The sequence below is a fragment of the Pithys albifrons genome, chromosome 4 (genome assembly GCF_047495875.1).
Source record: "Pithys albifrons albifrons isolate INPA30051 chromosome 4, PitAlb_v1, whole genome shotgun sequence".
Lineage (NCBI taxonomy): Eukaryota > Metazoa > Chordata > Aves > Passeriformes > Thamnophilidae > Pithys > Pithys albifrons.
In genome coordinates, this window is record NC_092461.1 from 81,783,192 (window position 1) to 81,810,907 (window position 27,716).

Below are 27,716 nucleotides of genomic sequence, written 5' to 3' on the forward strand. Positions count from 1 at the left end.
TGCCCAGTTGTGCTCATCGTGTATGAGCCAAGCATGGCAGCACACTGCATTGGTGTAACTCAAGTGGTTATTTGAGCTATAAGAATGAAATTTTTCCGAGTTGAGGAAGATTGGATGTCACTGAATTAGAAAAACACCTTACAGAAAGTCTTGGATGGGTTGAATTATGTGACCATCAGGTACCTCAAGTCAAGAATCTTGTGTGAGATTCCTCTGATGAGGAGGGCCAGCTGGAAATCTGGAAACTAAAAAGTGTGGGGTTTGTTTTGACAGAGGAAAACTGATATAGGTAGAAGTTGTTGCACTATATTTGAGTTGATAACATATTTGCTACTTGGCTTAGGGATGCATAAGTGAACAGCCAGAAAGGCTGAATGCAAATACACGATTAATCTCAATGTTCCCATAACCTTTCTCACCCAGTTTTTCATTCCCTGATGGAAGGGAATGCTGGCAACAGTTCTGATTCAGACCTCTGTCAGTGCTGTGGTTTTGCTTCGTAGTACTAGTCAGCACTTTTAGAACCAGCGATCGCTTAATTTAGAGTCGTGATTTTCACTTTGTTACATGTGAGTAACTTTTAAAATGTGCTCCTCAATTACCTTGAATTGTAAGGAGAGGTGAAATAAATGCATCTCAAAAGAAAAGTTTAACTATAACTCTTATATGTTTAGAGTGGATATTTCTCCTAATTCTGGATCTAAATATTTTAAGGAATAAAATCAAAAGTTGACGAGCTGAAGGCAGCCTATGACCGCGAGGAGTCTCCGAACCTGGAGGAATACGAGCCCTACACAGTGGCCAGCCTGCTGAAACAGTACCTGCGAGAGCTGCCGGAGAACCTGCTCACCAAGGAGCTCACGTCCCGCTTTGAAGATGCTTGTGGAAAGAACACGGAGGCTGAGAAGGTTCAGGAGTGCCAGAGGCTGCTGAAGGAGTTGCCAGAGTGTAACCATCTCCTCATTTCTTGGCTGATTGTGCATATGGACCATGTTATCGCAGAGGAACTGGAAACAAAAATGAACATCCAGAATATTTCTATAGTGCTCAGCCCTACTGTCCAGGTATGTGCAAGTGTTAGACCACAACTTCAGCCTGAGAAAGACTTCTTTGTAGCAATCCTCTTTCAGATGGGAATTAGGTATTGTCTGATACACTCAGGCTGAATTACAGCTTCTCTTTATGCCCCAGGAACCTGAAATGCTGGGAAAGGGGAACAAAAGACTTTCCACATGTGAGCTTGCATACTGTGGTCTGATACATCATTACGAGGGTATTACAAAGACTGCTGTCTGTGTTTTAATTCTGTTGTGAACAGCAGTTGTTTAATGCTGAATTTGTCCAATAATTTGTGTAGATACACAATTTCCGTGGGCTTCTGATTCAGTGGTATTTTAGTGAAGACTATATTGTTGCTTAATTTTAATATCAAGACAATGACCCCTGTCTTGCATGTAGATCCTCCTGGTGCAGTAATGAGGGGTAAAATGGCTTTAGTGTCTGCAGTCAAATGGCTGGGGAAAACAACTTACTTTTCCAGTAAGATACTGTGGTTTCTGGATTGATTGATTCCTTAATAAACATCTTGGAAGTATTTAATTTAAGTTTGTCCTGTGCATGATGAAACCTGTCATTATTGGGTGTGGGCCTTCCAGAATAAACCCCTCACTTCAGAAAAGCTTGACTTTAGGAGTCCAGGTGGAGGCCCAGTACCAAAAGGGACGGGTGTTATTCTTGGCTGTTTTGCTGTACCAGGCACTTTTTTAGCTGAGAAAAGAAGTAACAATTAACATAAAACAATGCAGGCCCAATCATGTTTTGTTGGTAGCCAGATCATAGCAATTCAAGTGCAGGTAATGACAGAACTAAAATAGTAGTTTCAGGATAATTTTTAAAAATTTAATGGAAGATACAGTATCAAAATAAATACTTGCTTCTGTCTCATGTAGAAACAAGGAATACAGTGCAAGATCCTTTAAAACTACTTTTTTTCTACTACATTAAATCATCTGAGAGAGAACCTGTAGAAAATAACTGCAATTTGGGGTAAGGAGAGAGAAGGTGTAGCCAGCCACCAGCCATATCATAGTTCCCTTTTACTAACTACCTTTACCTACCTTTACCTGAGTAAAAAGAAAGATTTAATACATTTTTGTATCTACCAGTGATGCAAATAATTATGGTGGGTTAGGCCATGCATGAAAATCCCTGAGACACACAGGTAAAAGAGACAGTGAAATGATTCCTTGAGGCCAGCACTACAATGTTCAAAGTGTCAAATCTTCTTCACCAATATCCTGTCTGTCCTTTCTCTGCAGATCAGCAACCGTGTCCTGTATGTATTTTTTACACATGTTCAGGAGTTCTTTGGGGATGTGACCCTAAAGCAGGTGACAAAACCTCTTCGCTGGTCAAATATGGCAACAATGCCAGCACTTCCAGAAACACAAGAAAGCATCAAAGAAGAAATCAGGCGACAGGTTGGCAATTACTTTAGTGTTTTTCTTTGCCCTGGATTCTATACATTCAGTAGTAAATCCTTTTAAGTGTGTAGCATAATTCCATCACAATTATCCTGTCAGTGGAGACCACTGGTAATGTCCGTTCCTTTTTCACATGTGGAAAGTTGCTACAGTCTTGTGGTGGTCACAGCTGGGTCATTCATGGAGTGCTTTGCTGTGTAGTTCAACACTTCTATCATGGGAGGAAGGTCAGGAGAGCACATGAAAGAGAGTGGATTCTTCAGCTGGCTCTAGATCATGTGCTGGGTCTGTGTTAACACTTGTTCATTGACATGTCAGGGTGAAAACCAGAATTCCCAGCCTGTTGCCACAAAGCCAAAATGATTTTCCTTTTCAGTCTACCTTGCTAGGATACGTTAAAGACACTTAATTTCTTTGGCAATATTTCTAGGAGTTCCTACTGAACTGTTTACACAGAGACTTGCAGGCAGGGATAAAAGACTTATCCAAAGAAGAGAGACTCTGGGAGGTGCAAAGAATCTTAACCGCTCTCAAAAGGAAACTAAGAGAAGCTAAGAGACAGGTGGGTAACTTTTCTCTTTATTGGCCAGACATCTAAATCATGGATCCCTAATCTGTGACACTGCAAAGGTACATGGATCAAACCATATTTCAGTGTTTTTAGTGCAGATTTTCTAATCTTAACTTCATATGCCTGACAAGCAATTGCGTTTTCTGCGTAGCTGGCTCTCCCTAGGACAGGGATCTTCACAGCTGTTCACAAGAAAATATATGTGTGAGATTTAAAACTTAGTGTTTGACAGAACACGTGTTCATGGTATGCTTTAGAACGTTGTGTCCTGTAGTACCAAGAAGAATTACTGGAAGACTCAAGGTTAACAAGCTTGAGAAGCATTTTTTTGAACTGCTGTATGTCCCAGAGAAGGGTCAGGCTTTGCTGAAAGCTTTCGAGACAACTGAGATGGCAGTTCTAAATTTGGGAAATAGTGTTCAAAAAGTTGTTTAGAGTAACTGGAGTGATGGGGGAAGGTGTCCTTTTGAATGTTGTTCTCTTTCTCTGGCAGGAGTGTGAAACAAAGATTGCACAAGAAATTGCTAGCCTTTCAAAGGAGGATGTCTCCAAAGAAGAGATGAATGAGAATGAAGAAGTTATAAATATTCTGCTTGCACAGGTAGCTGGAAGGCACTTACTTGTTTGCCTGTTGGTATTTTATATTTCAGATCCATTGAACAGTCCTTTGTCCCTTCTAATGCAGAGGGACATTGAAGGCTTAAAGGAGTCTCTCTGTGCATTAAAATATAAGGCTTTGTTTTTAAAGGTAAATAAACAAGGGAGGGAATGCTGACTGCAGGAATGAACCCAGAGCTGAGCAGACTCTTGTTAACAGCAGAAAGGAGACACTGCACCAAAAAAAAAGAAAAATATAGCCTTTGTTAATGTACTTAGAAAGCATTTCCAAATCTAGCCAGTTTTAATACTGTTAAACTGCTTTCCTGCTGATCAAAGGAAGTAAGGCAACTGTTTTGGCTTTTTTGCATTCCCTTGCTTCCTCCAATAGCTTTGATCTTCTCCCCACTGGACTTTCCTCCTTATATTCATCTTCAAAAACATATAATTCAGTTTTTCTTGTTATTTTACTGGTTGGCCAAAGCTTTCCCCTGTGATTTAGGGAAAGGCAGCCAAACATGCCCTGATTTGGTGTGTCATCTCCACATCTACTCCGTACAGTGATCATCTTGAGGATTCAGAACAGACTTTGTTGGGTTTGAACTTAGGTTTGCTTTGAGGTCTTGATGGATCAGAGTTCAAAGCAGACATGCTACTGAAAGTATGTCAGAGAACAGCATCATCTCATACTTAGTGTGTGCTCCTGGAGGAAATAAGTCAAAGCTTTAAGTGGACTAACTGATCATTGCAGGAGAACGAGATTTTAACAGAACAAGAAGAACTGCTGGCCATGGAGCAGTTTCTGCGGAGACAGATTGCCTCAGAGAAGGAAGAGATAGATCGTCTCCGAGCAGAAATAGCTGAAATACAAAGGTAAAAGGGGCAGCTCCCATCAGAGCCCTGCCAGGCCAGCACACTTTGATTAAAAGTACACATCTGCTTTGCTGAAATAATACTCTAAACTACACTTAAAAGCTCACCCAGCGAACATCACAGTTGAAAGCCACTTATTTTTATAGAAGTCTCAACAAATGTAGATATTTCAGGGTATTTTCTGTTTTTTTAACTGAAATTATGCTGTAAAACAAACTGGGCCCTGTGCTTTAAAAAAGTACCCCTTGGAAATCACTGCTTTTATTAAATTAAGCTTTGAAAGGAAAGTCTGAGTTTTTTTAAACCATTGTCAGGTGATTCAGTGGATGCAGTTTAACTCTGAGGCTGCCACGGTTCTGGCAGACCTGGGTAAGTGCTTAAATTAGATTTGTCCTTGCTCTTTCAGTCGCCAGCAGCATGGCCGGAGTGAAACTGAGGAATATTCTTCTGAGAGTGAAAGTGAGAGCGAAGATGAAGAGGAACTGCAGGTCATCCTGGAGGATTTGCAGAGACAGAATGAGGAACTGGAGGTAAGATTTGGTTCTTGGCATTCATTTCCTTTGGTGGTTACGTGCTGGAGGCCGGGCAGAGATGTTTGCACAGGTGCAGACTGGTTGTTCTGCCCCAGTTCTGCCCGGGCTGTTGTGGGCCAGGCCTGTTGCTGTCTGGACTGGCAGCAGTGCCTCACTGCAGTGCTGAACAGCGCCCGAGCCACAGCAGTTCTGTGTCAGGGGGAGGGAGACCTGACGTTTGGTTTCCCTTCCTTAAAAGATCAAGAACAATCACCTGAACCAAGCGATCCATGAGGAGCGGGAGGCCATCATCGAGCTGCGGGTGCAGCTCCGGCTGCTGCAGCGAGCCAAGTCGGAGCAGCAGGGGCAGGAGGAGGAGGAGCCAGAAAAACGCGGGGGCGTTTCTCAGCAGCAAAGAGACACTGTCCTGGAGACAAAAGCAGCCAAAGAGCAGCCAAAAGCAAGCAAGGAGCAGCAAGTCAAGCCATCGCCAAGTAAAGACAGGAAGGAAACTCCAATTTGATCAGGCTCCTTGGCTATGCATAAAATCAACCGAACTGTGCAAATTACTGTAATTTGAGTCTAACTGCACAAATCATTGCTGGCTGTGTATATTCTGTAAAGAAACTTTTCTTTTAAGCCCTGGAGACTTTTGTCTCTAATACTTGTGGCTTCTACTCATCAGACTCAGGTGAGTTTGGAGAGGCCAGAAGAGTTTTCCAGTTAGTATCAGATTATTTCAAGACTGGTTTCCTTCAGGTGATTTAAAATAATTCAGTGACAGTTTTATTTCAAACCAAAATCATTATTTACATTCACTGAAGCAAAATTGGAAAATCTTATTTTCAGTAAACAAACAAAAACCCACCCACACTTACTATTTGCCTTGTGGATCTATTCATTGTCATTCACCATTATTTCTGCTTATTAACCGAGTCACTTCTTGCTTGTGCCTTTGATACCTTTCTGATGCAGATTATATACAAGGGAGCTTTAAATTTATTCTGGGTTAGCTGAAACGTGGGAGACTGTGGGGTATCGTGTTTACCTGACATGCCCTTAAGCTTCATTTTTGTTCTGAGATGTACTGAGTGTAAAAACTCGAGAGATACTATTTATGTCCCCATACAATGGAAATGTTCATGGAGAGCCATTCATGTGTTTTAGTGGTGTAGGGAACCCACTGACTCATTTATTAACACCTTTATCACACCTGTTTAAGACAGGCCCTTTTCCCTCTGCTGCCATGTAGCCAAGAGCTTTGCATTCATCCATTCTAAATGTTTCCATCCCTGGGAGAAAGCCACTGCTTGCAGGCAGGGATGGGAATGGGTTATGTCACTTGGGATGTGTCTGCCTGACCAAGCAATACAGCATTTCCCCTGCACAAGTGCCAGGCACTTGTGCTTTCCCAGCGAGCCCGAAGAACGCCAAGGGGAGGCACGGGGGGTTCAGCAATAGCCTCTCTGGTGTTGTTTAACAAACCAACCAACCCCACCTGGGACTTGCTTTTGGTTTGGCTGTTTTTACAGCTTCTACCCTTCAAAATCCTCCACCCACGCTGGCATTTAAGGGCCATTTAATGTTTTGGATACACTCATGGGACTCATCCATCAAATCGTATATAGACAGAAACTCCACAGAGTGCATATAGGCTATCTTATTTTTTAATCTGGATATTTATTTTCAGCACCTGTTGGATGTGGTTGTATTCTTTATCTATTGCACTGTTGTGAATCATTGGCCATGATTTGATTTTGTACAAATAATGCTTTGATATGTTATAGAAAACAGCATAGTATTTTTTTAAAATTTGGAAAAAAGTTTATAAACACAGAAAATGTGATCAGATGACAAATGTAAACTAAAGCATTCTCCCTTGCCTTCGTTACATACATTTTATATTTGCTGGCAATATTTAAACTTTTTGTTTCTTTAATTCACACTAATTCCTATTGAATTGTCATGGATTTTTCTAATGTTCTTCAGACAAATCTCTTAATATCGGTTAACTTTTATTTTGGTAGGATTGTATTTATCAAGCAAATAAATTCAACAGCCATTTGAAAGTGGTTTCTCATTTATCTACTTCATCATACAAATCAGTGATGCTTCTTGGGTGACTGCCTGCAGTTGAGCAGTTCCTATGAAAAATTAATTTGGGCTTTCTTAAAAGCTCTTCTCTGAAAGAACATTTTCTGTAACTGAATGTAGTAGACAGTTCTGTAACTCAGGTGAACATCAAGTTAAATTTGATCAAATGAGATTTAAATTCTTTGCTTCTCTGTTACCACTGATTTCAGTTGTGAGAGCAAAGACCACGGTGTTCACTCACATTGTTACTCCCAGCACACGGACACTGCTCAGTGTGTGGCCACAGAGGTCTGAAGCAGAGGTGGAGTTGCTGCTCCTGCAGTAGCAGCAGCTGTAACCAGAGACTTGGTTTCAAACCACCTGAGAGATGTTTCTTTGATGTGACCTGTCACATTCTGTGCCACAGCCCTGCCCTGCTGGGGGGCCTGGGGCAGGGCACCTGCTCTTCTGCTGCCCTTACCCAGCACTTGCTGTGAAACAGGCACAGAGCAGCAGCGACTGGGGAGGCTGCATGTGGCAGTTGTGAATTAATTGGCCAAGAAAGCCAAAACTAATTTTAAACAAAGTGGAAAGCAATTAACAGCACAATACTCTGAGTGTGCTGTTCAGCTCATGTTCTGCCTTATCCCAGGGCACTGGCACTGACTGCACAGCCTGGCCAATGCACCAGGGCCATGCATGTCCTGAATGACCAGGCTGTCCACAGCAAAGGATCATCTAAACGGACTTAAAATAATCCTTCTTGAAAACCTGAGTGTTTCCACCAGAGAAGGTGGGGCGTGATAGGGCAAGGGGAAACTACACACCTCATTTTTATAGCCCTTTTCAGCACAAGCCTGAAAGAGATTTGGTCAGAGCCATCAGTCTCAGAAGTCCCAAGGAGCAAGAACCATATGAGCCAGTTGTTGGGAGCACTGTGTCAACACGAACCAGGGCACAAACCTGGGGTTTGCCAGCAGCAGGTACTGCATCTAACTGAAAACAGGACAGACAGCTTTATACCCCCAGAAGTACTGCCTCTGCACAGTGAACCAGCCTCAGACATCTGGCACGTGGAGTGGGATTTTTCTCTCCAGGAAGTCTGCTCTGAAAAACAGCAGCCTGAGCAAACTGGTATTGTCTGACAGCTAAAAGGGGTGGGGGTTATTTTATTTTATGTACTGGAAGATAATTAAAAAACCAAACAACGAGCAGTACTCCCGGATCACATCCCTACCCACAAGTCTGAAAACAAACTTGTGTCCAAGGGATTCCAACCAGCCTTACAGGTTTCCAGGGCTCTACGGTGTCCACACCAGGTTTCCAATGCTGGCTCAGCTCCACTCCCACTGAAACGAAACCATCTGTGCTGGTATGATTGTGGAGGGTTTCCTCTCCAGTGCAGCGAGGTACTTGGAAAACACTGTCATGTAACAATCCTACAGGGAACCATATGTATGTATGGCCAAACTTCGCAAGCGAAGATGTGGGAAGGGCTCTCCCTGCGTGGGTGTGCCCTTCCAGCCTGCGCAGTGGATTTTTTACAAAATTCATTGTCCTTCATGACGAAGGGCCACTGTACAGAGGCTTCCACCTCCTTTCACTGATTCCAATACTAGCACTGGAGGGATTAATTTTTGTCTCTGTGTCGCATCAGATTAATGAGCCAAGTATAATTTTTAAAACCTGTGTACTGAAGCTAAAAATTTTATATCTATGCAAAGCTACTCTCTTTCAATTAAAAAAAACCCCAAACAATTAAAGCATCGATCTGAGTCTCTGCCAGAAAGGTCTGATGAAGCTTAATCTGCCAAGGCTTTCATTTCTCAGCATGCACCTCTGACTCACAATGCTTCATCTGCAAAGAGAAAAACGTCTCATCCAGACCAAATATGGCTCATACCCACAGCACGGGTTCTCCAGCGTCCTTTAAAACACACTCTGACACCAGAAGCAGCAGCTCCAGTACACGGCTGTGTCCTTCCTGTCCCAGGGAGAGGAGGCACAGCCCCACCAGAACAGCCTCAGCCAAGCCCCCGGTGCTCCTCTACCCTCTCGCCCATGCAGATAATCTAAAGTGGCACCCATCAGGACAGGCCCCTCTGGCTCAGCACTGGCACTTGCACTGCTGACCCTCTGGGACATGAAGGAAGGACTGCTACCAAGTCTCCTCTGGAGTTTCTTGTGCTGCTCTGCCAACATGAGCAAGAATGTCTGCCCAAGACTACATGGCAAAAAACATACTAAAAAACTTACTAAAAACCCCTGCTCCCACAGACTGGAAGGATTCCCCCTCTGAACTTCAAGACACAGGAGTTCTAGTGCAGTGAGGTTACAGCTCAGGGCAGTGGGAGCAGCCCTTGCTGCCAGCTGGCCCGTCCCAGCACTGCCCTGGCCATACCATCTGACTGCATCAGAGCCAGAACAGCAGCTACAACCCTTGCACAACTCCTGCTACCCACATCCAGAGGCCTGTGGGGGATACAGGAGGGCAGACAGCAGGAGGATGGCCAAGACTAAAGGTTGCTGCACCCTAAAACTTCTAATGTTGTTCCTAGAGTCGTTTTGAGTTGTCAGCTGCCTCCTCCCTAAGCACTCATGGGTGCTCCTCCACAGGCTCCCATCCGGGCTGCTCCATCTTCCAAAGCAGGGATGCATAGAGACCATGGGGGAGAGACCAACTTACTGTGAGCTGGGGCTACTCAGCATAGGCCTTTCTCTTCCCAAATCCCTCTTCTCTGCTGAGCTCTCCTTTGGAGGGGGCAGGGAGCCGTCGGCATGGCCGAAGCCTTGTTGTTCAGCTGCAGCTCAGCAGATGACCAGGGAAGGTGGTAGTCTTAAGCATTTGGATTTGAGAGATGGGAATATTGCATCCCAAATTTCTGCACCAAGGGAACACCACTTGCCTGGGAGTCCTGTTCAGCTCCTGTTGCCGCAGCCTCCCCCTTGCTCAGCCCCTCACCCCAGCACTGTGAGCCACTGCCTGGTTTTATCGCCAGGCAGGACCTTGAGGATTATCAGGGTAGAAAATCTCTGCTGACAGTGCTGCTTACAGGAAACCACGTTCTCAGGCACCCAGAAGGTGACTGGAAAAAATTAAATCAAACCAAAACACAAACCCTCCTCAGTCACGACACCAGAAAAAAACATGAAGTAAATGACAAGAGAAATGGCCCAGCCCCCATCTGAGCCTTTGTTGTCACCTTATTGAATGCACGTTTATTTGGGTTTTCTTAAACCAGAAACCTGGATTGACTAAAATAACTGACATTTCTTTTGATGTTCAAACAATGCACCTCCTCCTCTCAGCCTCATTAAAAACATGCAGAGAAGTGTGTTCAGTACCTTTCCTTGTCACAGTCATATCCCAAACCCCCTGCAGTCAATCCCTTTAAAACACTTCCCACACAGAAACACTACTACACCTCTGCAGAAATGGGTCACAGAATTTCAAGCAGACCATGATCAGAGAGCTGTAAGATGTTTAAACATCTGGGTTTTTATCTCTGCTAAGTCACAGTGTATCTTGATCATCTAGATGTAGTTCAACCTCAGCAGCAATTGAATAATCCCATTTGCTTGGGCTCTTTATTTATTGTTCTGATCTAAATAAAAAGTGAAATAAAATTGAAGCTAAAGGCAGAGTCTGAAAGCACTTGGGGGTGGGGGGAGATTGTGTGTATTTTAAATGAGCTTTCCTGCCATATTTTCATATTTTAAGGTAGTCTATGAGTTTGCCCCACCTCTGCATATAAAGACAAGATGAATCACTTTACTTTCCACACTGTCTGAATACCAGTACGGAGAGGGAGACAAACCTTTCCCATCAGTACTAAAGAGAACTGACAGAAGGTAGTAAATGGAATACAGAACAAGCTTTTGTCCACGTGCCTCTCTCAGACTCCACCACAGTGGAGAGGTCCCTACGCTGAAACCAGGTCAGAAAACACAAGCACTGCACACCAGATTCCCCACCAAAGGGACCAACAGGAGACCTTGCCAACAGGGAGGAAGCCAATCAGAGTGTGCCTGAGCCAGGGCACAGACTTTGCCATCATTCCCAGCCACTGCCAGATCCAATCAGTATCTCTGCTGCCCAACCTCTGGCAGTGCAGGGAAAAGGGGGCGAGGACTAACAAGTCTCTAACAAGTAACCCTGCTGTTCTGCAGTCCTAATGAGTGTAGGATCTTGTCTGCAGGGCCAGGAATTTGTGCAACATTATCTGGGACATTCAGAACAGCAAGAAAATATTTCAAGTCTCAGTTATGTCCTGGTTATACATAATCCACCCTCTAGAGGGTTCCAGACATTTGCCAGTTTCATTGATATGAAATCGTGGCAAGGAAACCGCCCCACAAAGTCCTGATGGGCCTCTGGGGAGGAACAACTGAAGAGAGGGAACCTGCTGTGAAAAACAGGAAGTGGGGAAAGGCAGACAGTGCTGTAACCAAGACATGGGGAAAAAAGGCATTTCCTATGAAGAATTTTCATGAAGAAGCTCTAAGGTGAGCCATAATATTAAATGGAAACATCAATGAGAATTGCTTGTGAAGAACTGAACTGGTATTCCACCAGAAGCGGGGCAGAGGTAGGATACAGCTTTTGGGAAAGCATGGACCAACATGACAATTTGGGAGCCACCTCACTTTCTGCTCAGGAAACTGCGACCAAAAGAGAAATTAACTGAGGAACAGAATTCAAATCTTTCTTTAGGGAAGACACACAAAATGTAAAATTCAGCAGGATCTCTGGCAGCATCCCCAGGCACTGCCACACAGAAGAAACAGTTCCCTTTTTCACTGCTCGGAACAGACATGCACATTCCCCCAAAGCCCTTACCCTTAGGGATAAGCTGAAGCTTGAATTACTGACAGACAGTGCTAACAGTGCCAGCATGAGAAAATCCCCTATCACAGTTAAGCAAGAGAGTCCACATTCCCCAGGCTGTAAATCAAACGCTCTCGGGAAATGCTGAGTACAAAGCAAGTCTTTCCTTCCCTTCCACTTCTTGGGAATCACCAAATGAAGCAGAAAAGAGGCAGACAGATCCATGGCATGCTGGGTGAAAGAAAAAGGAGAAAGACAGCTATCTCTCCTCTTCACTGAAAATCATCCTTATTTGTTATGTGTCAGGGGAATTCAGGCACTCTGCAGCTGAAAACACTCCGTATTCCTTAGGAAAGAGCCTCAAACTCTCCCTCAAATTCACAGGCCTGCACCAGCATTGCATAAGTAAAGCATACAGAAGATCTGTCTCATTTTTCAACACAGAGGAGTTGGACATTTAAATGACTAGAAAATACCTGAAGAGATCAGATATAATTCTTCATTTTACTGGACTAGTGGAACAGCACAAAAGTACAGTGATGGAATTAGTGTGGGCCATGTTAATTCTGGACTCCAAAAACTTGGATTTAAGTCCCAATACTCCTCCAGTGAATACTGTCAGTTACAGGATGACCTGAGCATTCTCTGCTCTGAATAAAGAGCTGGTCCATTCACCTCGGGAATTGCACACATGATCCAAATACAATTCAACTGTCATGACACTGAGGCAAAAAGCAGATGAAAGGATTTATGTAATCTGAACAAAACAGAAATCGACTGGACTTCAATGCATATTTCTTAAATGGGAATCATTTGGCCTCAGAGAGGACGAGTTACTTTTAGGTGTTCTCCTTATGGAAGCAGAGAGAGCTCAGACGTCCTCCTGCCTGAAGAGTTCCCTGCTTCCTGACAGCCTGCTACCACCCACAGTGATGTCACACTGCCTAGTCCTCAAGGGATTAAGCCAATTTTGAAAAGAAAAAGGGACATGTGAAGCAAAAATGTTAAACAAAAAAACCAGATTAAAAATACATACACAAAAAGCCCAAAATAAATAAAAAACCAACACGAAAATCCCTAGGCCTATTAAAAAGAAAAAAATAAGCAAACAAACCCTCAAAAAACCCTAACCCACCACACTACAAGGCAGAGATGACTCTCTATCTTAACCACCTCCATGGCCATGCTAAGGAGTACAAAAACAACCTCTGGGGAGCAAATAGCAACTTTCTGTTTACAAGAAAAGCAAATCTGTTTTCCCAAGAAAACAGGAGGAAGAGAAATAAAAAAACAAAGAGACACCTGCCTGAGGCTCAACTGCCAGGACATCAAGTACCTGACTGACAAATGAAAAGTGTTCTGCTACAATACAGCAAAGATAAGCTGTCATAGCCATTTCTACCTCCTCGGGGAAAAAACGCTTCACACACACTTGGGTTCCGCAGGCTGGAAGAAAAGTGATTTAAGGAAGACACAGGAGATACTGTATCAGTAATTTTAAACAAGAGGAAACAAAGTATTCAGTGGACTCAAGGCAGGTTAAAGGCAGTTTGACCTACAGTTTCCCGTAACCCTGGACACAGGTGGGTAGTCAGACTTAGACTTACTTCCAGCCACGATGCCACTTCACGCTGGAATAACACGTTGCCAAGCCTAACAGGGATGCTTGGGAGAATCAACCAAATCCTCAGCTACACAGTCAAATCCATTTATGCTGCAGTATATTCCATCTCAAAATGCAAAATTCTTCACAATCATTAAGCAAGCCCCTCGCCCCTGAAACAGCCATCACAGGGTAGAGAACTGAAAGAAAAAGGCCACTTAAATTTCAAACTTTTTCTTTTAATGTCTTAAAAAGGTCACAAGATTTTTTTCAATCTTATTAATAAATTTTATTTGGACAAGTAGAGAACAACTTGTATCACAACAGCTTTTAAACAACATGATTAAAGACTGCAGCACTCCAAGGAGGCTCACAGATATGTACACAGTATATGAAGAAAAAAGTTGCACCTTCAGAGCCGATCATGATCAAGTTAAAAATACCTGACTTAAAGTACATGTGCTAATAAAATTCCTTTAGGTCATGACCAGCATGAAAATAATTAGGACACAGGTACTCAGCAAAGTTTTCTGCTAATGGGTACAGCAATATGCTGCATTTAAGGATTAAAATCAGATTCTAGTTTAGTGTTAGCACTGAGCCCTTAAGAGAAATCCAAATTTCTACTTTTCCCCATTTACAAACATCAAAGCCATTCCCACTCAGGGGTGTGCATGGCTGCACACAAATCAAGTCCTTGAACGATAAAAACTTTTAGCACTAATACTGGAGGTCTCACGTCCCGGTACAAATTTGCCTTTCTGGCCATTCTGTCTATCAGTTGCTACAGAAAATACTTGGTAAGTTAACTCCTCAGGAGAAACAATGCAGGCCTCTGGAAATCACATCCCTTCTACAATGAAAATGATCTGCCAATTCAAGTTTCATTTGTTCAGGAAGACAGAAGATTTAAGGCTTCGGTGGCAAAAATAATCCTCTGAGCAGTGTTTTTCTAAAGTCAAGCTGACATAGATATGTTTACTTTTTCTTGACTTAAAATCCCTGGTTATCAGGTTTAGATAATATCCACCTGTCAAATCTGGCAAGAAATCCCTCCTTCCAAAGAGGTTGTTCTAAATCAACCATTTTAGAAGCGTTTAGAGGATAGTTTGTTTGAAATTTTTTTAATTACAGCAACATTGAGAACTTATTAGTAAGTTGATGAAGCAGTGCTCATGGCATCATCTGCAATTTTGGTACTGGCAGGGTGTATGCTCGCAAAATACTTGACGTCACTGTCCTCGTCCATTTGAAGCGCCATAATTGTTTGTTCCACAGCTTCTTGATGAGAGTTGGCAGAATTTAGAAAATATTCTGTAAAAGAAAATGCACAAGACATATAGGAGGCGAAGATGGCAGATACTTCAACACAAACCTCAGCATACTTCCTTGAGATACAAAATCTCAGAGGACAGTGCACACTTACAGTCTCACTGGAGTATCTGGGCAGACTCAAAATACACATCTGAATATAACCGAGAACTCATCTTTTTAGAAGTATCATTCCATGTTTCAGAGCACAGTTTCTCTGTTGCTGCTGTTTGAGTACAGGGTTCCCATGGCTCTTCTGTACAAAAGCATGACAGACTCCATGGCCAAAGAGGAAGAAAAAAATCTGCAAATTACTCAGGAGGAGTGTGTTTGTATTTACGACAGAGAGAAAATACCGCTAACCCATGGCCATGCCACTCCACTTCACTACCAGCCTTGCCTAGTAATTATCAAAGGATAAAGCTCAGATAACATGAAGTAAGAGTGGAAGAAATTCCAACATCTGACAGTTTACACAAACTACAGAACACAAGGTGTATAAAGCAGCCTAATCACAATTAGCTCACAGGAAGAGTAGTCTAGATCTGAGGTTTAAAAACTTCTGCACTTATTTTTTAAATCTGCCCTTCACGTTCTATCCCCCATCCCTGATCACACACAGAACATCTGTGAGGCAGGGACCACCTGTACCATAAGCTTACATAGTGGCAGTACAGAATGGAGGTGCACCATCCACCAGTATCACACAGTAACAGGAAGAACAGTGACATTATTGGCACAGTTAACAGAGGATAAATCACTGCACATCAGCTGATTCATCTGAACTGCCTCCCTATGTTTACCCAGTCTCCTGCACGCAACAAGACAGCTCACAACAACCCAGTGCTCACTGTGTTGGCATCTTTTGCATTGTCCAGCTTTTTGAACATTCTGCATTTTTCTACAGAAGTCCTTGGGTCAGGGTATGGTTTTGAGAGTGTAAGTGACTTCATCCATGAAATATTCCAAGTGTGGACACTGTTGTTTTACAAAACAGCATAGTATTTCTAATGCTGTTTTGCTTTACAGTGCTTTGGGCTCTGAGCACTGCTGATTCCTCTGGCACATGCTGTGCAGTTGAGATGCTTTCCTAAGCTTTTCCAAAGTCTGCAGTTTGAGAGTTGCATGTCTTATTTCCCTGAAGAGAAGCCAGAGAAGCTTTCTTCCCACTGTTACTATACAGTGTAAAACCCCAAAAAGCAGCCATCTCTTCTCCCCCAGTGAGAAAAGACAGTGAATTTGTATGGAAGGATTTTTTCTTTCTTACTCTTTTTACACAGAACATCAAGAGATTTTTTTAAAGCAAATAAAGGTCACTGCTCAACAACTCTACAGCTGCTAGTTGTTCATTTGTGCTTTCTGGTGACACCTCCACAAACTAGCTCCCTCGAGGAAAATGACACCAAAAGAACAGGCTGGCATATGAGCAAGGACTCTTATTCTCTCAGCATTACACAACAGCAGGTCTGATACCACAAGGGCCATGGTTTGATCTCAGCCAAGGTAACATCCCACAGCAGAGACTGTAAAAGCAACAGCAGCCCACATCTGACACGGTTTCTTCTTTCCCAACTGACTGTAGAAAAATGGAGGGACAAGAAACCCCTCACCATCAGCCCATTGCAACCGTCTCTGCCACTGACCTTTCTCTAAAAGGGTTTGCTTTAATGTTTTTGCAAGCAGGACTCGAACATTTGGAACCTTGTCAGATGCCAAGTGTAGTAAGTGTGGCAACAGATGCACAGCAAACTGGTCCATGGGCAGGCAGTCATCTTCACTGATAGTCTGGTGAGAACACAGAAACAGTGTCATTAAATTTCAGCACAGAGAGGATAAAATCCCAACACACAGTTGAATTTAACAGATCCTGTTAACTTCATAGCATGAATACAGTAGTTAGTATCCACAAAGTTTTAAAACATGGTACAATATTTCCTACCACAAACCTATACATAATGAAGCAAGACAGAGTTAAGGAATTCAGGCTCAGTTATAAGCCCACTTTATTTTGCACAAAGTCTGGAACTTCCTTTTTTTTTTTTTTAAATCACTGTACCATTTGAAAACAGGGAAGAAATGTAGACGACCTTTTCAGTCCTTCTCAAGATTAATTTAGTTTTTGTTTTAAGCAGGTACTATATTAAAACAAGACTGGTTAATCTCAATAAACATCTGTTGTATCCAAACATTTTCCTCTAAAGAACCTCAAAGCTCACTTCTCCAAATAATTTTAGGAACTATCCTGCTTGGGCAGAAGCCATGTTGGCTCCCAGTCTGCACCTCTGCTAGAGCCTCCAGATTTGACCACTTCCTTGAGAACCCAGGAGTTCCAGCTCTCCTGCTCATTTGGCTGAGAACACATTGGTTTTGATCAAGCTGCACGAGCTGGCTAAGGAAGTGCACACAACCCCTAGTGACTGATTTCTAAAGGGTAACCCAAAAGAATGGTGGGCTACTGCAGAGTATTATAAAGATCTCATTTCATGCTGAGCGTAAAAGCTCAGGAAGCTTCTCAATTCAGGGATTACTTTGCTGTGCTTCTGTTCTATATTCAACATCAGATTTGATGACCTGATGCTTATATGCCAAGCTAAAGCTGCGTTCAAGCTCTGCGTTCTGTGGAGAAACTCAGAAGAAAGAGGGCAGCTATGAAACTACTCCCTGGAGAACAAAGTTCCCAAATCCATTCAGTTCATTACAATAGTGTCAATAGATAGCTGGAGAATTCCAGATGCTCTACCCCCATAATTCTGACCACCATCACCTCCCAAAACGACAAAAAAAATATAAACAAAAAGACATTTCACCTGGCAAATAAAGACAAAAGTTTGCCGACCAGACCATTTATGGCATCTACAGAACTTCTCAACAAGTTCATTCATGAGGTCTATCACTAAGGTTGATGTTGAAGCCATGTACAGCTTTTTTACCATTTCGCTAACCTTGAAGAAATGAGAAAAAAAAATCAAAAATTATTTCTGACTATTAATACTCAGAAGTTTAAAATCCTAAATTTATTTAGATTGCTTTACCAGCTTGTAGGAAATCCAACGGACAGAAGACACTTTGTCTGCACAGAGGCTGAAAGCAATAGGTCGCAAGTAGTCGTAGATGTCTCTGGCACTGTACAGATCCAGAAGCAAGATCAGTTGCCTATAAGATGGAAGAAGAACCAAACAGAGTACATTATAATAAGAAAAAAGGTAGCTTAACTGAGTATCATCGTTTATATGACAACACTTATCAAATATGCAATGTGGCTGTAACAAAGTTACTGGGAAGCAAAATCTATTCTTCAGTGGCATCAGTTTGACCATGGGTCCCCTGCAAGTATTAAATTGCCACTTACTGACCATACTGGTAAGATGCTGTGTGGGCTCAAAGAATGAAAAGCCAGGGGAGAGGCAAGAGAACCAAGGCTGCACTTATTAGGGATCCTGATAACAGCTTCCCTGTAGCTGCAGCACAGCAATCCAGCTGTGAATGACCCTGAGCACACACGTACATCCGAATACCTGGTAAAGACACCTCGCACATGTAACATATGCACAGCTACAAAACAGCTCCTCTCAGTTTGACAAGCATCTTTGGTCACTTAAGTACACTGATTTAACAAACCAATAAACTTGCTCTACTTCAGAGTGTATAGGACAACTGAGAAATCAGTCTTTCTCAACTTGGTTAAGAGCTGATTAAGATTTTAGCAGGTTTCAGACACCAGTGTGTGTCATGGATGGCAGAGAGTACACCAAAAGAAATGACATGATGTGCTACAAGCAGCCAAGAGAACACCTTCATATCACCAGTAACAACTCAGTGATTTGTAGCTGCTGAATCAAAACAACACTCAAATGTAGTAAAACCATTATGATCAGTTGTTAAACTAGGTTTCTCAAAATTTAATTCAACAGACACACTGTAATGAATAATTACTGTATGTTCACCACATCTTTCCCTAGAGAAGCCCTGGTCACTGTCTCTTCTCACAGGATAAGTGCTGCAGCCCTGACCACCTTGGTGGTCACCTGCTGAACTTGCTCCAGTTACCAGCACCTTCCCTGTGCTTTCACATACGTGTTTTCCATGAGCAAAAGTCTGCTCAGATGAAGTCCAAGGTCCACTACTCTGCTACTCACATTTTTCACTCCCCTCAAGATCCTGCTCTTCCATGTCATGGTCATGAATTCAGCCTACCCATCAAATACACCAAACAAGAGTCAAATAGCTGCAACACTTCTACTGACTGCAAGAGCCACCAGATGTGGTCTTAACTTTTGGCAGCTTCTTTTGTATGGAAAGTAATGTTATCAACATATGGCGATGGAAAAAAGGTTCAAGCTTCAATTGTTGTAAGTGATATACAACTACTGGGAACTTTTAAGCAATGGGACAGGTAGAGTAGGATAAGGGATTTTCTAGTAATTAAAAATGAAATCGAGAATATCACTGTAGAACATCTATTATACAATTTTCACGTTTTTAAATATCTGCAACAACAAAAAGAAGCATTTAGAAAACAACATACTCAGCCAGCTCAGCACGGAAACGCCAGTTCCTGCTGTTATCAGTCACTAGGAATTCCTGAAGCTGATAAAGATATTCCCGTCTTTTATCAACATGAAGAAGCTGTAACAGTGAATGTAAGTGTACATAAGGAATTACAGGCTACAGTCAGTAGAGAGAACAACAGTTTTAAAATACAACTAATGAAACACTCATCTTTATTAAAAAATGCAAAATCTTTAGCAATGTTGTTGCCCTCCTAGGCTAAACTCTACCATGCTTATGCGTGTGAAATCACAGGGGGCACTACTGAAAGAAGAATCTGATCCAGTCTCTACTTTTACTCTAGGAAATGAGAGGTGTAAAGACAATTTCATGGGGTTTGTCCTTCAGCTCCAAAAATGAGGCAGAGAAACTTCTACAGAAATTTGACAAGTAAATTGTGTAGAGAGGTTACAGCCACTAAAAAAATCATCCACTGCCATTGATATACTGAATAAACATGCACAACACAGCTTTTGAGAGAAAAGAAAGTACCAGCAACACAGGTTTCCTATAAAATATATTCTAGTATTCAACAGACACCTGCAGAGATTCCCACAAAAAATTATGTTAAAAAGCAGGTGCATACAGAGACATGAAGCAAAATACGCAATTGCACTTGACCAGAGCTGAACACAGACATACCTTCAGAAAGTCATGCAAGTGTTTAAGCACACCTATCCTGACTTCATCCAGGTCTTTCAAAAAGCCATTGAAGACCGGAACTAAATCTCCAGCTGTAAGTTGGTCTCCAAGGATGACGGCAAGTTCATGGATAGAAAATGCCAGTGTGCGCCGAACTTTCCACTGGAACATAAATAAAACAAGGTTATTGATCTGAAGTGCTCTATTCTAACCTGAAAGTCAGTACCCAAGCTGGACTCCCAGCAAGCTATGGTACTTAAAAATATCTTCAACAGTGTCTCATATAACAACTGACCATTAAATGGGAAATTTAAAAGGAAAAGGAAAAAAGGAAAATAAGAGAGGAAAAATGACCAGGTATCATTTCTTCCACCTGAATATCAAGGAACCAGGCAAAAAGAAGTAATGAATATATTTTAACCTTCCAGGTGCCAGGAAGGAAAATAGTATTCCTGACATCAGTACTATTGCACACATTACTTTTTACTCTAAATTATTTTGTATAAATTAGTTCCATGCTACTACTCTCTCACTCATTTAATTTATAAAGCAGAATAAAACACATATCCCTCAATATTTCAGCCAGGATATTTCAGCTTTCATAATAGGCAGTTTCTTCCACACTGAGTGCTCAGCAGCCCAAGGACCAGTGGAGATGTTGGACATCCTAAATTGGCGGTGCACTACTTTAATCAAGCAGCTATTTCAAATAAGTCTTCTAAAAATCAAATAGCATCTATTCTTTAGCCAGCACTTTCCAATTAGCCCGGGTACTGTTCTTTTACTCTGGTTTGGTCATTTGATCTTAATTCAGATTAGATTGGCAATAAACTCTGGACCATTTTGAACATAGGGTAATTTGGTTTTACTTGGTTTTATAATTTATTAGTTGGTTGTTTTTAATGGCTGCAGAAGAGTTCAGAAAACATGAGCAACAGTCATGTATAAATTACTCACTACGTATCACTGAGAACTGCTGCTCTGACATAGCAGGCAGCAAGTTCAACTGAGGTGAAGCAGTCTGAGAATACTGAAAAAAATAAAAGAGCATCTCCAAAAAAGGAAACACAGGAGGACTGAAACAACTGCAAACCAAGAGCAAAATTAACAAAGCCACCTCCTTACCACCTGACAACAAGAAAAATGCTGCTATTTCCAGCATTTGTTTTTAAAACAGCAATGCTGCGTGGTGATAGCGATGTTATTCCTTTATGACTAACTGGATGTGGCACCAAAGGCCTGGTGTGAGGCTGACTCATTGAGCTACAGACATGCCTGCAGGGGCAATGTCTGCTCACACAGCAGCACAGCCCAAATTCTCATACCTGTGAAATTCCCAGACACCACATAAGATCTCAAGCAAGCAGAGGAAATCAAAGACCTCTCCTCACTTTCCTATTAGAGATCCACTTCCCTTTTTAACTTGCCCCATTTCTTCACTACCTGAGCACCACACATCCCCAGCTTGCTCTGAAACAACCATTATACCTTCATTCCTTATATAAATAACTAACATCAGCAATGGAAAGCTCCATGCAAAAAGCAGAGCAACCCAACGCCCAGTAAACAAAAAAAAAATCACACAGAGGTTCAGATGCTTCACTGTCACATCACAGAAGCTCAGACTGTTCGCTGTGAGAGCTGCCTGAGGTTACCTGCATGTCAGATGCCAGTGTCTCGTAAGTATCCTTCAGACAGTGCCAGTTCTGCCTGCCCAGTGTCAGTGCCACACCCGGCAGGCTGTAGGCACAGTGCTTGGCGATCTCGGTATCGACTGTTTGTGCGCGAGACGGATCAGTCATGGACAAGTACTGATCCAGCAAGGCTTGAGGTACAACATCCTGCAGGTAAGAGAAGGGTAGAGCCTTTATACTACTTTCAATTAATTCTCATAAGGCTTATTAAAATTCCAGGGCACGCTGCCAGAAAAAGCCCACTTTTCCCCCCACAACTACAGAACATTATTTAATTACAGTATCTCAGTAAGGGCACAAAGGTTTTGCATTTCTGAAGTTCCACCAAAAGGTTCCAAAGAAACAACGGCATGACTGGGGGTTATTTGAAAATGTACAGATCAACATAACAAATGAACAAGTGGATCACAGTTGCCTTGGGGAGACCAGGAAATGAAAGGACTACATTCTACCTTTCTACAAACATTCAGGCTCATGGGTTGTGCAAACTGGCCCTTTTAACTCGTCTATAGAAACAGGCAGAACAATAAATGAGACTTGCTCAAAAAAATCTTTCCCAATTCTCTCAAAATCTTGGGAAGGTGGAGAGAAGAAAATGAAATCAAAATACCCTGGGGAGGCAGGGAAAGGGAGGGAGCAGAGTATAGTGTGTTCCATATTGCTTCCAAACTCCCTGAATAGTAAACAGGAAAGAAAAGGATTCTCCAGAGACAAAGAGATCTCCGGTAAAGACCAATCCTTCTGTCCACTGAGAAATTATAGCACCTGAACCAAAATTTTGTGAAAACCTCTTTCCATTGACTTCACCACTTCAGCTCTGTGTTCAGTTCGTGTCAGGCACTGACCCTGCCAAGGGATGCACAAGAACATTCCCGTCACACAGCTGACAAGAGAGACTGAGGTTCCCACTCAAGGATTCTACTTTTGCAGGGTGGCACACGTAATACTAAACTGTGTAACAACAAACATCTGATTCCTTTGGGGAGGAATACCAGAGAGACATTTTAAGCTTAATGAAACACTTTCACAACTGCTCTACAAAAAGCTATCATGGCGTGGGGGTGGTTCTACTCAAATAACGTAAGGAAAAAACCTGTTTCCTCAATAACCTAATTTCCATTACAGCATACTTTCCATAGAGAACTAAACCAAATGAAACCAGAGCCTGAAAATCTATGACAACTGTTACCTCATATCAAAAAAATACTGTCATCTCTTATGCATAAATATAACAGAAACAATTGCTGAATTATCACTGGAAACAATAAGTATTTTAAAACTACTTATTTGAGAGGTTTGCCCATTTAGCAGAAAATATATCACGTCAGGAATGACTGAAAAAAAAGGACAAAGGAGATCCTCATATGCATAAGAAGAATTCTTATCTGATACATGTAAGAAAACCAGAAGTCACTGTTATTTACCTGTACTTTGGATTTTCTTTCTTCTTCAGGGCTGAAACTACTATTGGTGCTCAAGTCTGAATCATTATGAATATAGTGAAGTGTAGAATCCATACTCTATGAAAAAAGAAAATAAAAGGTCACACAAAATACACCCTAGGATTAAGCACAAAAGAAATGTCAACATCAAGAAGTGCTGCCTTAATCTCAGAGTCTTTTTCTTAGATTAAAGGAATACATGTTTTAATATCAAATACAATTTTGCTACAGCCCAAAATCAAAAGGTCTGCAAGATAAATCTTTCTGCTTTCAATTTCAAGCAGAGGCTCCTCTTATCTGCTCCATTTTGTTCTTATGGAATGAAAATCAAAGGAGAGGAGTAGCTTTGAGACTGCATTAAGGAAAATGTAACTAACACATGGCTCACATTTCTTCTCCCCAAATGGAAAAAGACAAAACACCTGTAGCCAATTTTGTTGGATTTGTTGCTTTGGATTTGTGCTAGAGAAAGGTCAAAACAAAGCTACCCTCACATTGAGGAGTAGAAATTGATGAGACTTACGCTGTTGCTCGTTCCCTAGAGGTGACTATTCTATAATCTTCTTGCGGATAAGTCTCACCTTATGACCCTGAGTTGTAGTTGGCAGTAGCTGCTGACAATAGTCACCACCTCTCTCATCAGTTCAATTAAAATAATTTTTAGCAGTCATTCAAGCAAAATGGCTAAGTATCTGGGCCTTGAAGACAAGGGCTGAGACCCAGTTTCAGAATTCTGCTGAGCAGGAGAGGCTTGGTATGCTGTGATGAACTGTGTTGCTGAGGTGATGCTGCACTGTCGCTTTCTATGCAAGTGGAGCTCCCCAAACACAATGGACTTTGCATAATAAACCATGAATTTCAAGAAGTGTGTGCGATGTATATTAGAAAAATAGATCAGCCAGCTGTGTGGTGGAACAGGACAAAGGCATTTTTGCTAGACTTGAGCAAAGGTATCTGATCTATTCACAGACACTGCAGGGTGAGCTCCCAGGGTCAACACAAGCAACGAGAACACGCCTTCTCTACCAGCTGTTCAGATCATTTTGACAATGAGAATTTTCCAGCAAACTATAGACTTCTTCAAAAAAGCCTCCAGGATCCCATCTGTCTTCCTTGGTTTTACTTCAGACAATTGCTTTTTCCTCTTTCATGAGCTGCTTTTATCTAAGAACTGGGCTGTAATTTTAGTTGCTGAGGTATAATTACAGGTGATAAAGCCCAGGCAGAGCTGTGAGGCAACTGCCTATTGCTGGCACAGCAGCCCTGTCACCTGCCAGGCTTATAGAGCAGCAGCAAGGAATGTCAAAGAGCCAAGGAAAGAACGACCTGCAAGCGACTCCCCAGCTGACTGTGCCCAGCAGCACACAACTCCAACTGCAAAACCTCCAGAGGCTCTGAAATTCACCTCTGCAGGATTACGAGACTCAAGTCCTTCACTCGCTTTTAGCCTATTGTTTGTTTGATTCCCAGAAAAAGAGATAATTTTCAGTATTGCCAGAAATTCAGTGGCAATACTGACTTCTTTAGAATCAAGAAATTGTGAGGTAGCCAGCACATCTTAGCCACACTGCTTTTCATGAGTTGACCAGGAGCATGGAAGGAGAGGCTACTCATCCATTCTGCTACAATAAAAATGGAAAGATTCCATTTCTCACATTCTCTCCTACCCCGGTTCCAAAAGGTCAAGTTTTAAAAAAATCAAACTTTATGGGCAGAACTAAGTTGAGCAACTAAATATAGTGAAGGTTATATATACACTGAATATACTGAAGATGGGAACATTTTTATCCAACCACTTTTAAAGTCCAATATGCATTTCAGAGAGGAAGAACTTCAGTACAGAAGAACCACAGTCAGTATTTAAGTTACGCAGGATCTCTGTTTCTGAAGATGAAGTTCCATCTGTACTTTTTCCAGGCACATTCCAAACTGAGCATTCCAGAGAGCCAGGACATAAAAATTCAGCAGGGTTTAGCCTGAGAGTTTCTTGTGCACCAAACTGGTGAACCACCAGCTCTGAGATGCAAAATCTTCGTCATGGCCTTAAAAATCTCTAAGGTGAGGTGCTTGGGCAAGACAGGAGTGGGCCAGTTTTAGTTCAGTTTCCTTTCTTTCCCTTATTTTCTCCCTCTACCTCTAAGCAAAAACAAAAAAAGGAAGGACTCCCACACTCACCCACTGGGAACATAACCTGGGGGATTTCTTAAGGCTTACATTCATCTATCAAACCTTATAGAGAATGTACAACCTAAAGAAAATAAAAACAGTGGCTCCAGAGGAAAAATAAAATGGCTACCTTCAACAAACAGGCTTCATGTTCCAAAATCTGACTGGTTTGCTCTATAACAACACTATTTAATTTGAATAGAGAATCTCTCTTTAACATGTAGCACTAACTCCTTCAGGAGCCAATACATCTGCCGAAGGGCAGCTAAGTGTGGTTTTGCCTGGTGGTATGCACGCAGAACTGAGCAGGCTGCATGCAAATAAAAAATGCTGCAGCTTTTTTTTTTTGTCAAGTGTCCACTGCCCTACTGACACATTGCCATGCTCAGACTTAAAAACAAAAAAATCAAGCAAAGTCAAAAAAAAAAAACCACTGTAAAAAAAAAGACAACAACAAAACCACACTAAACCAAAAAACCCAAACAACCACCTGTGAAAATCAGAGCTCTCCTCACTGCTGGGGGCAACAGTCTACTTGCTCATGGCTTGATTCCCAGAATTCTAGGTCACCTCTATAATATCCATTCACTTGCAAAATGAGGACTTGATTCAGTGCCAGTAACAAATAAGAAACTGACAGATTAAGAGCATCCTTTTAAAGCGTAAAGCTGAAACATGTAAAACCAACATACACCAGCAGAGTGACAGGTTCTTAAACTTTCTGTCAGCACCATACTCTGTTAAAGACACAAAACCCAGGACAAGTCTCTCTGAACAAACATCACCCTCCAAAATTCATAAGGACAGAGGATACATTTACACTGTCATTTTACAGATTAGCATTAGAAAGAAGTGACTACCAGGTTGAATGATAAAAAAGCACATTGAGCCTGACATAAAGAAATCAGGGCACGTTGGTTATTTCAAAACAAACCAACCATAGTTGCAGAGTTAAATTATGACTGTGTATAATCAGCAGCATCCAAGTAAATGTCACATTCCTAAATTCCTTGTATGTTTAGACAGCAGTCTAACAGCTTAGGTAAAAAACTAATTAAATGTCACCAAGAAACACTGCTCTAATTAGAGAAGGATGAAATGTCTGCACTGAACTGATGTTAACTCTTAGACATTTCAAAGACATTTATCAAAATTTCAGCCCAAAACACCATTTCAGCAAATCACTTGCTGTGGTTTTACAGAGCACATTTTGGAACCATTGCTTTGTGCACAGCCATAGCTTTTAACACCACCAGAGCTTGTGGCACTACATGCAGCGAACACAGTGAAACCTGTTTGGCCTGACACACAGTAAAGAACAGAAAATCATATCAAATGCCTCAACTACAGCTGGGCAGGGCTGAAGAAGCAAGTGCAAAAAATTTTAAGATGTTACTCATTGTTACTGTTCAGTTCTGAGCCCCTCAGTTCAGGAAAGATATTGAGGGGTTGGAGTGGGTCCAGAGAAGAGCAACAAGGCTGGGGAAGGGACTGGAGCACAAGCCCTATGGGGAGAGGCTGAGGGAGCTGGAGTTGTTCAACCTGGAGAAGAGGCTCAGAGGTGACCTCAGCACTGTCTAGAACTACCTGAAGGGAAGTTCTAGCCAGGTGGGAGTTGGTCTCTTCTCCCAGGCAGTCAGCAATAGGACAAGGGGGCACGGGCTCAAGCTCTGCCAGGGGAAATTTCAGTTGGATATCAGAAAAAAATTCTTTACAGAGAGAGTAATCAGGCATTGGAATGGCCTGCCCAGAGAAGTGGGGGGGGTTCACCATCCCTGGGGATTTTTAAAGTGAGACTGGACGTGGCACTGAGTGCCATGATCGAGTAAATGGACTGGAGTTGGACCAAGGGTTGGACTCGATGATCTCGGAGGTCTTTTCCAACCCATTGATTCTATGATTCTATGATTGCTAGAATCAATTTCAGCAGTCCACACAACACCTAGATTGCAGGTCCTGAACTTCTCTTATGCAGACCAGTAAAATAAATAATTTCAACAGGGAGCAAAGGACCTCACTCTCCAGGTTCGGGGGGGGCACTGGAGAAGATGATTTACTTATTTTTAGTAGTGCTCTGTTTTAAGGAAGGCAATTTCACAGTAATAAACCGCAGTAGCATTAAAACATCTTCAAATGCAAGAGTCACAACAGTGATAATTTCAAGAATTTACATGGACAAGGACAGAACTGGCAAAATCAAAGGCAACCAACACAACTCACTTTATTTTAGTAGTCAGCACTTCAGTATCAGCCAAAAAGCCTGAATGCCATGCTAGCCAAAGTAGGAAGCATTTGGCTGCCATCGCCACATGAATGCAAAATACAGCTCTATTACTGGAGCCCTGGAAATCCTAATGGGGAAAAAAACAGAGT

At 42.1% G+C, this 27,716-nt stretch overlaps 2 protein-coding genes across 14 annotated transcripts in view; one reads left to right on the forward strand and one right to left on the reverse strand.

Annotated features, from left to right (window-relative positions):
- Positions 1–7,105, forward strand: part of RALBP1 (ralA binding protein 1) — a 34,488-nt gene extending 27,383 nt beyond the window's left edge. For all 5 annotated transcript variants that reach the window (XM_071554811.1, XM_071554814.1, XM_071554813.1 and 2 more), the window contains exons 4-10: positions 715–1,064; positions 2,319–2,480; positions 2,914–3,045; positions 3,548–3,655; positions 4,403–4,524; positions 4,931–5,054; positions 5,296–7,105. In XM_071554811.1, the coding sequence (XP_071410912.1) occupies positions 715–1,064; positions 2,319–2,480; positions 2,914–3,045; positions 3,548–3,655; positions 4,403–4,524; positions 4,931–5,054; positions 5,296–5,559 (1,262 nt within the window). In that variant the 3' untranslated portion in view covers positions 5,560–7,105. The remainder of the gene's footprint in view (positions 1–714; positions 1,065–2,318; positions 2,481–2,913; positions 3,046–3,547; positions 3,656–4,402; positions 4,525–4,930; positions 5,055–5,295) is intronic.
- Positions 7,106–13,758: 6,653 nt separating this feature from the next.
- The window catches only part of PPP4R1 (protein phosphatase 4 regulatory subunit 1), a 69,192-nt gene continuing 55,234 nt past the window's right edge, over positions 13,759–27,716 (reverse strand). For all 9 annotated transcript variants that reach the window (XM_071554822.1, XM_071554823.1, XM_071554819.1 and 6 more), the window contains 8 exons: positions 23,160–23,255; positions 21,697–21,882; positions 20,042–20,203; positions 19,377–19,477; positions 17,884–18,004; positions 17,659–17,793; positions 16,495–16,636; positions 13,759–14,854 (listed from right to left, as the gene is read on the reverse strand). In XM_071554822.1, the coding sequence (XP_071410923.1) occupies positions 14,691–14,854; positions 16,495–16,636; positions 17,659–17,793; positions 17,884–18,004; positions 19,377–19,477; positions 20,042–20,203; positions 21,697–21,882; positions 23,160–23,255 (1,107 nt within the window). In that variant the 3' untranslated portion in view covers positions 13,759–14,690. The remainder of the gene's footprint in view (positions 14,855–16,494; positions 16,637–17,658; positions 17,794–17,883; positions 18,005–19,376; positions 19,478–20,041; positions 20,204–21,696; positions 21,883–23,159; positions 23,256–27,716) is intronic.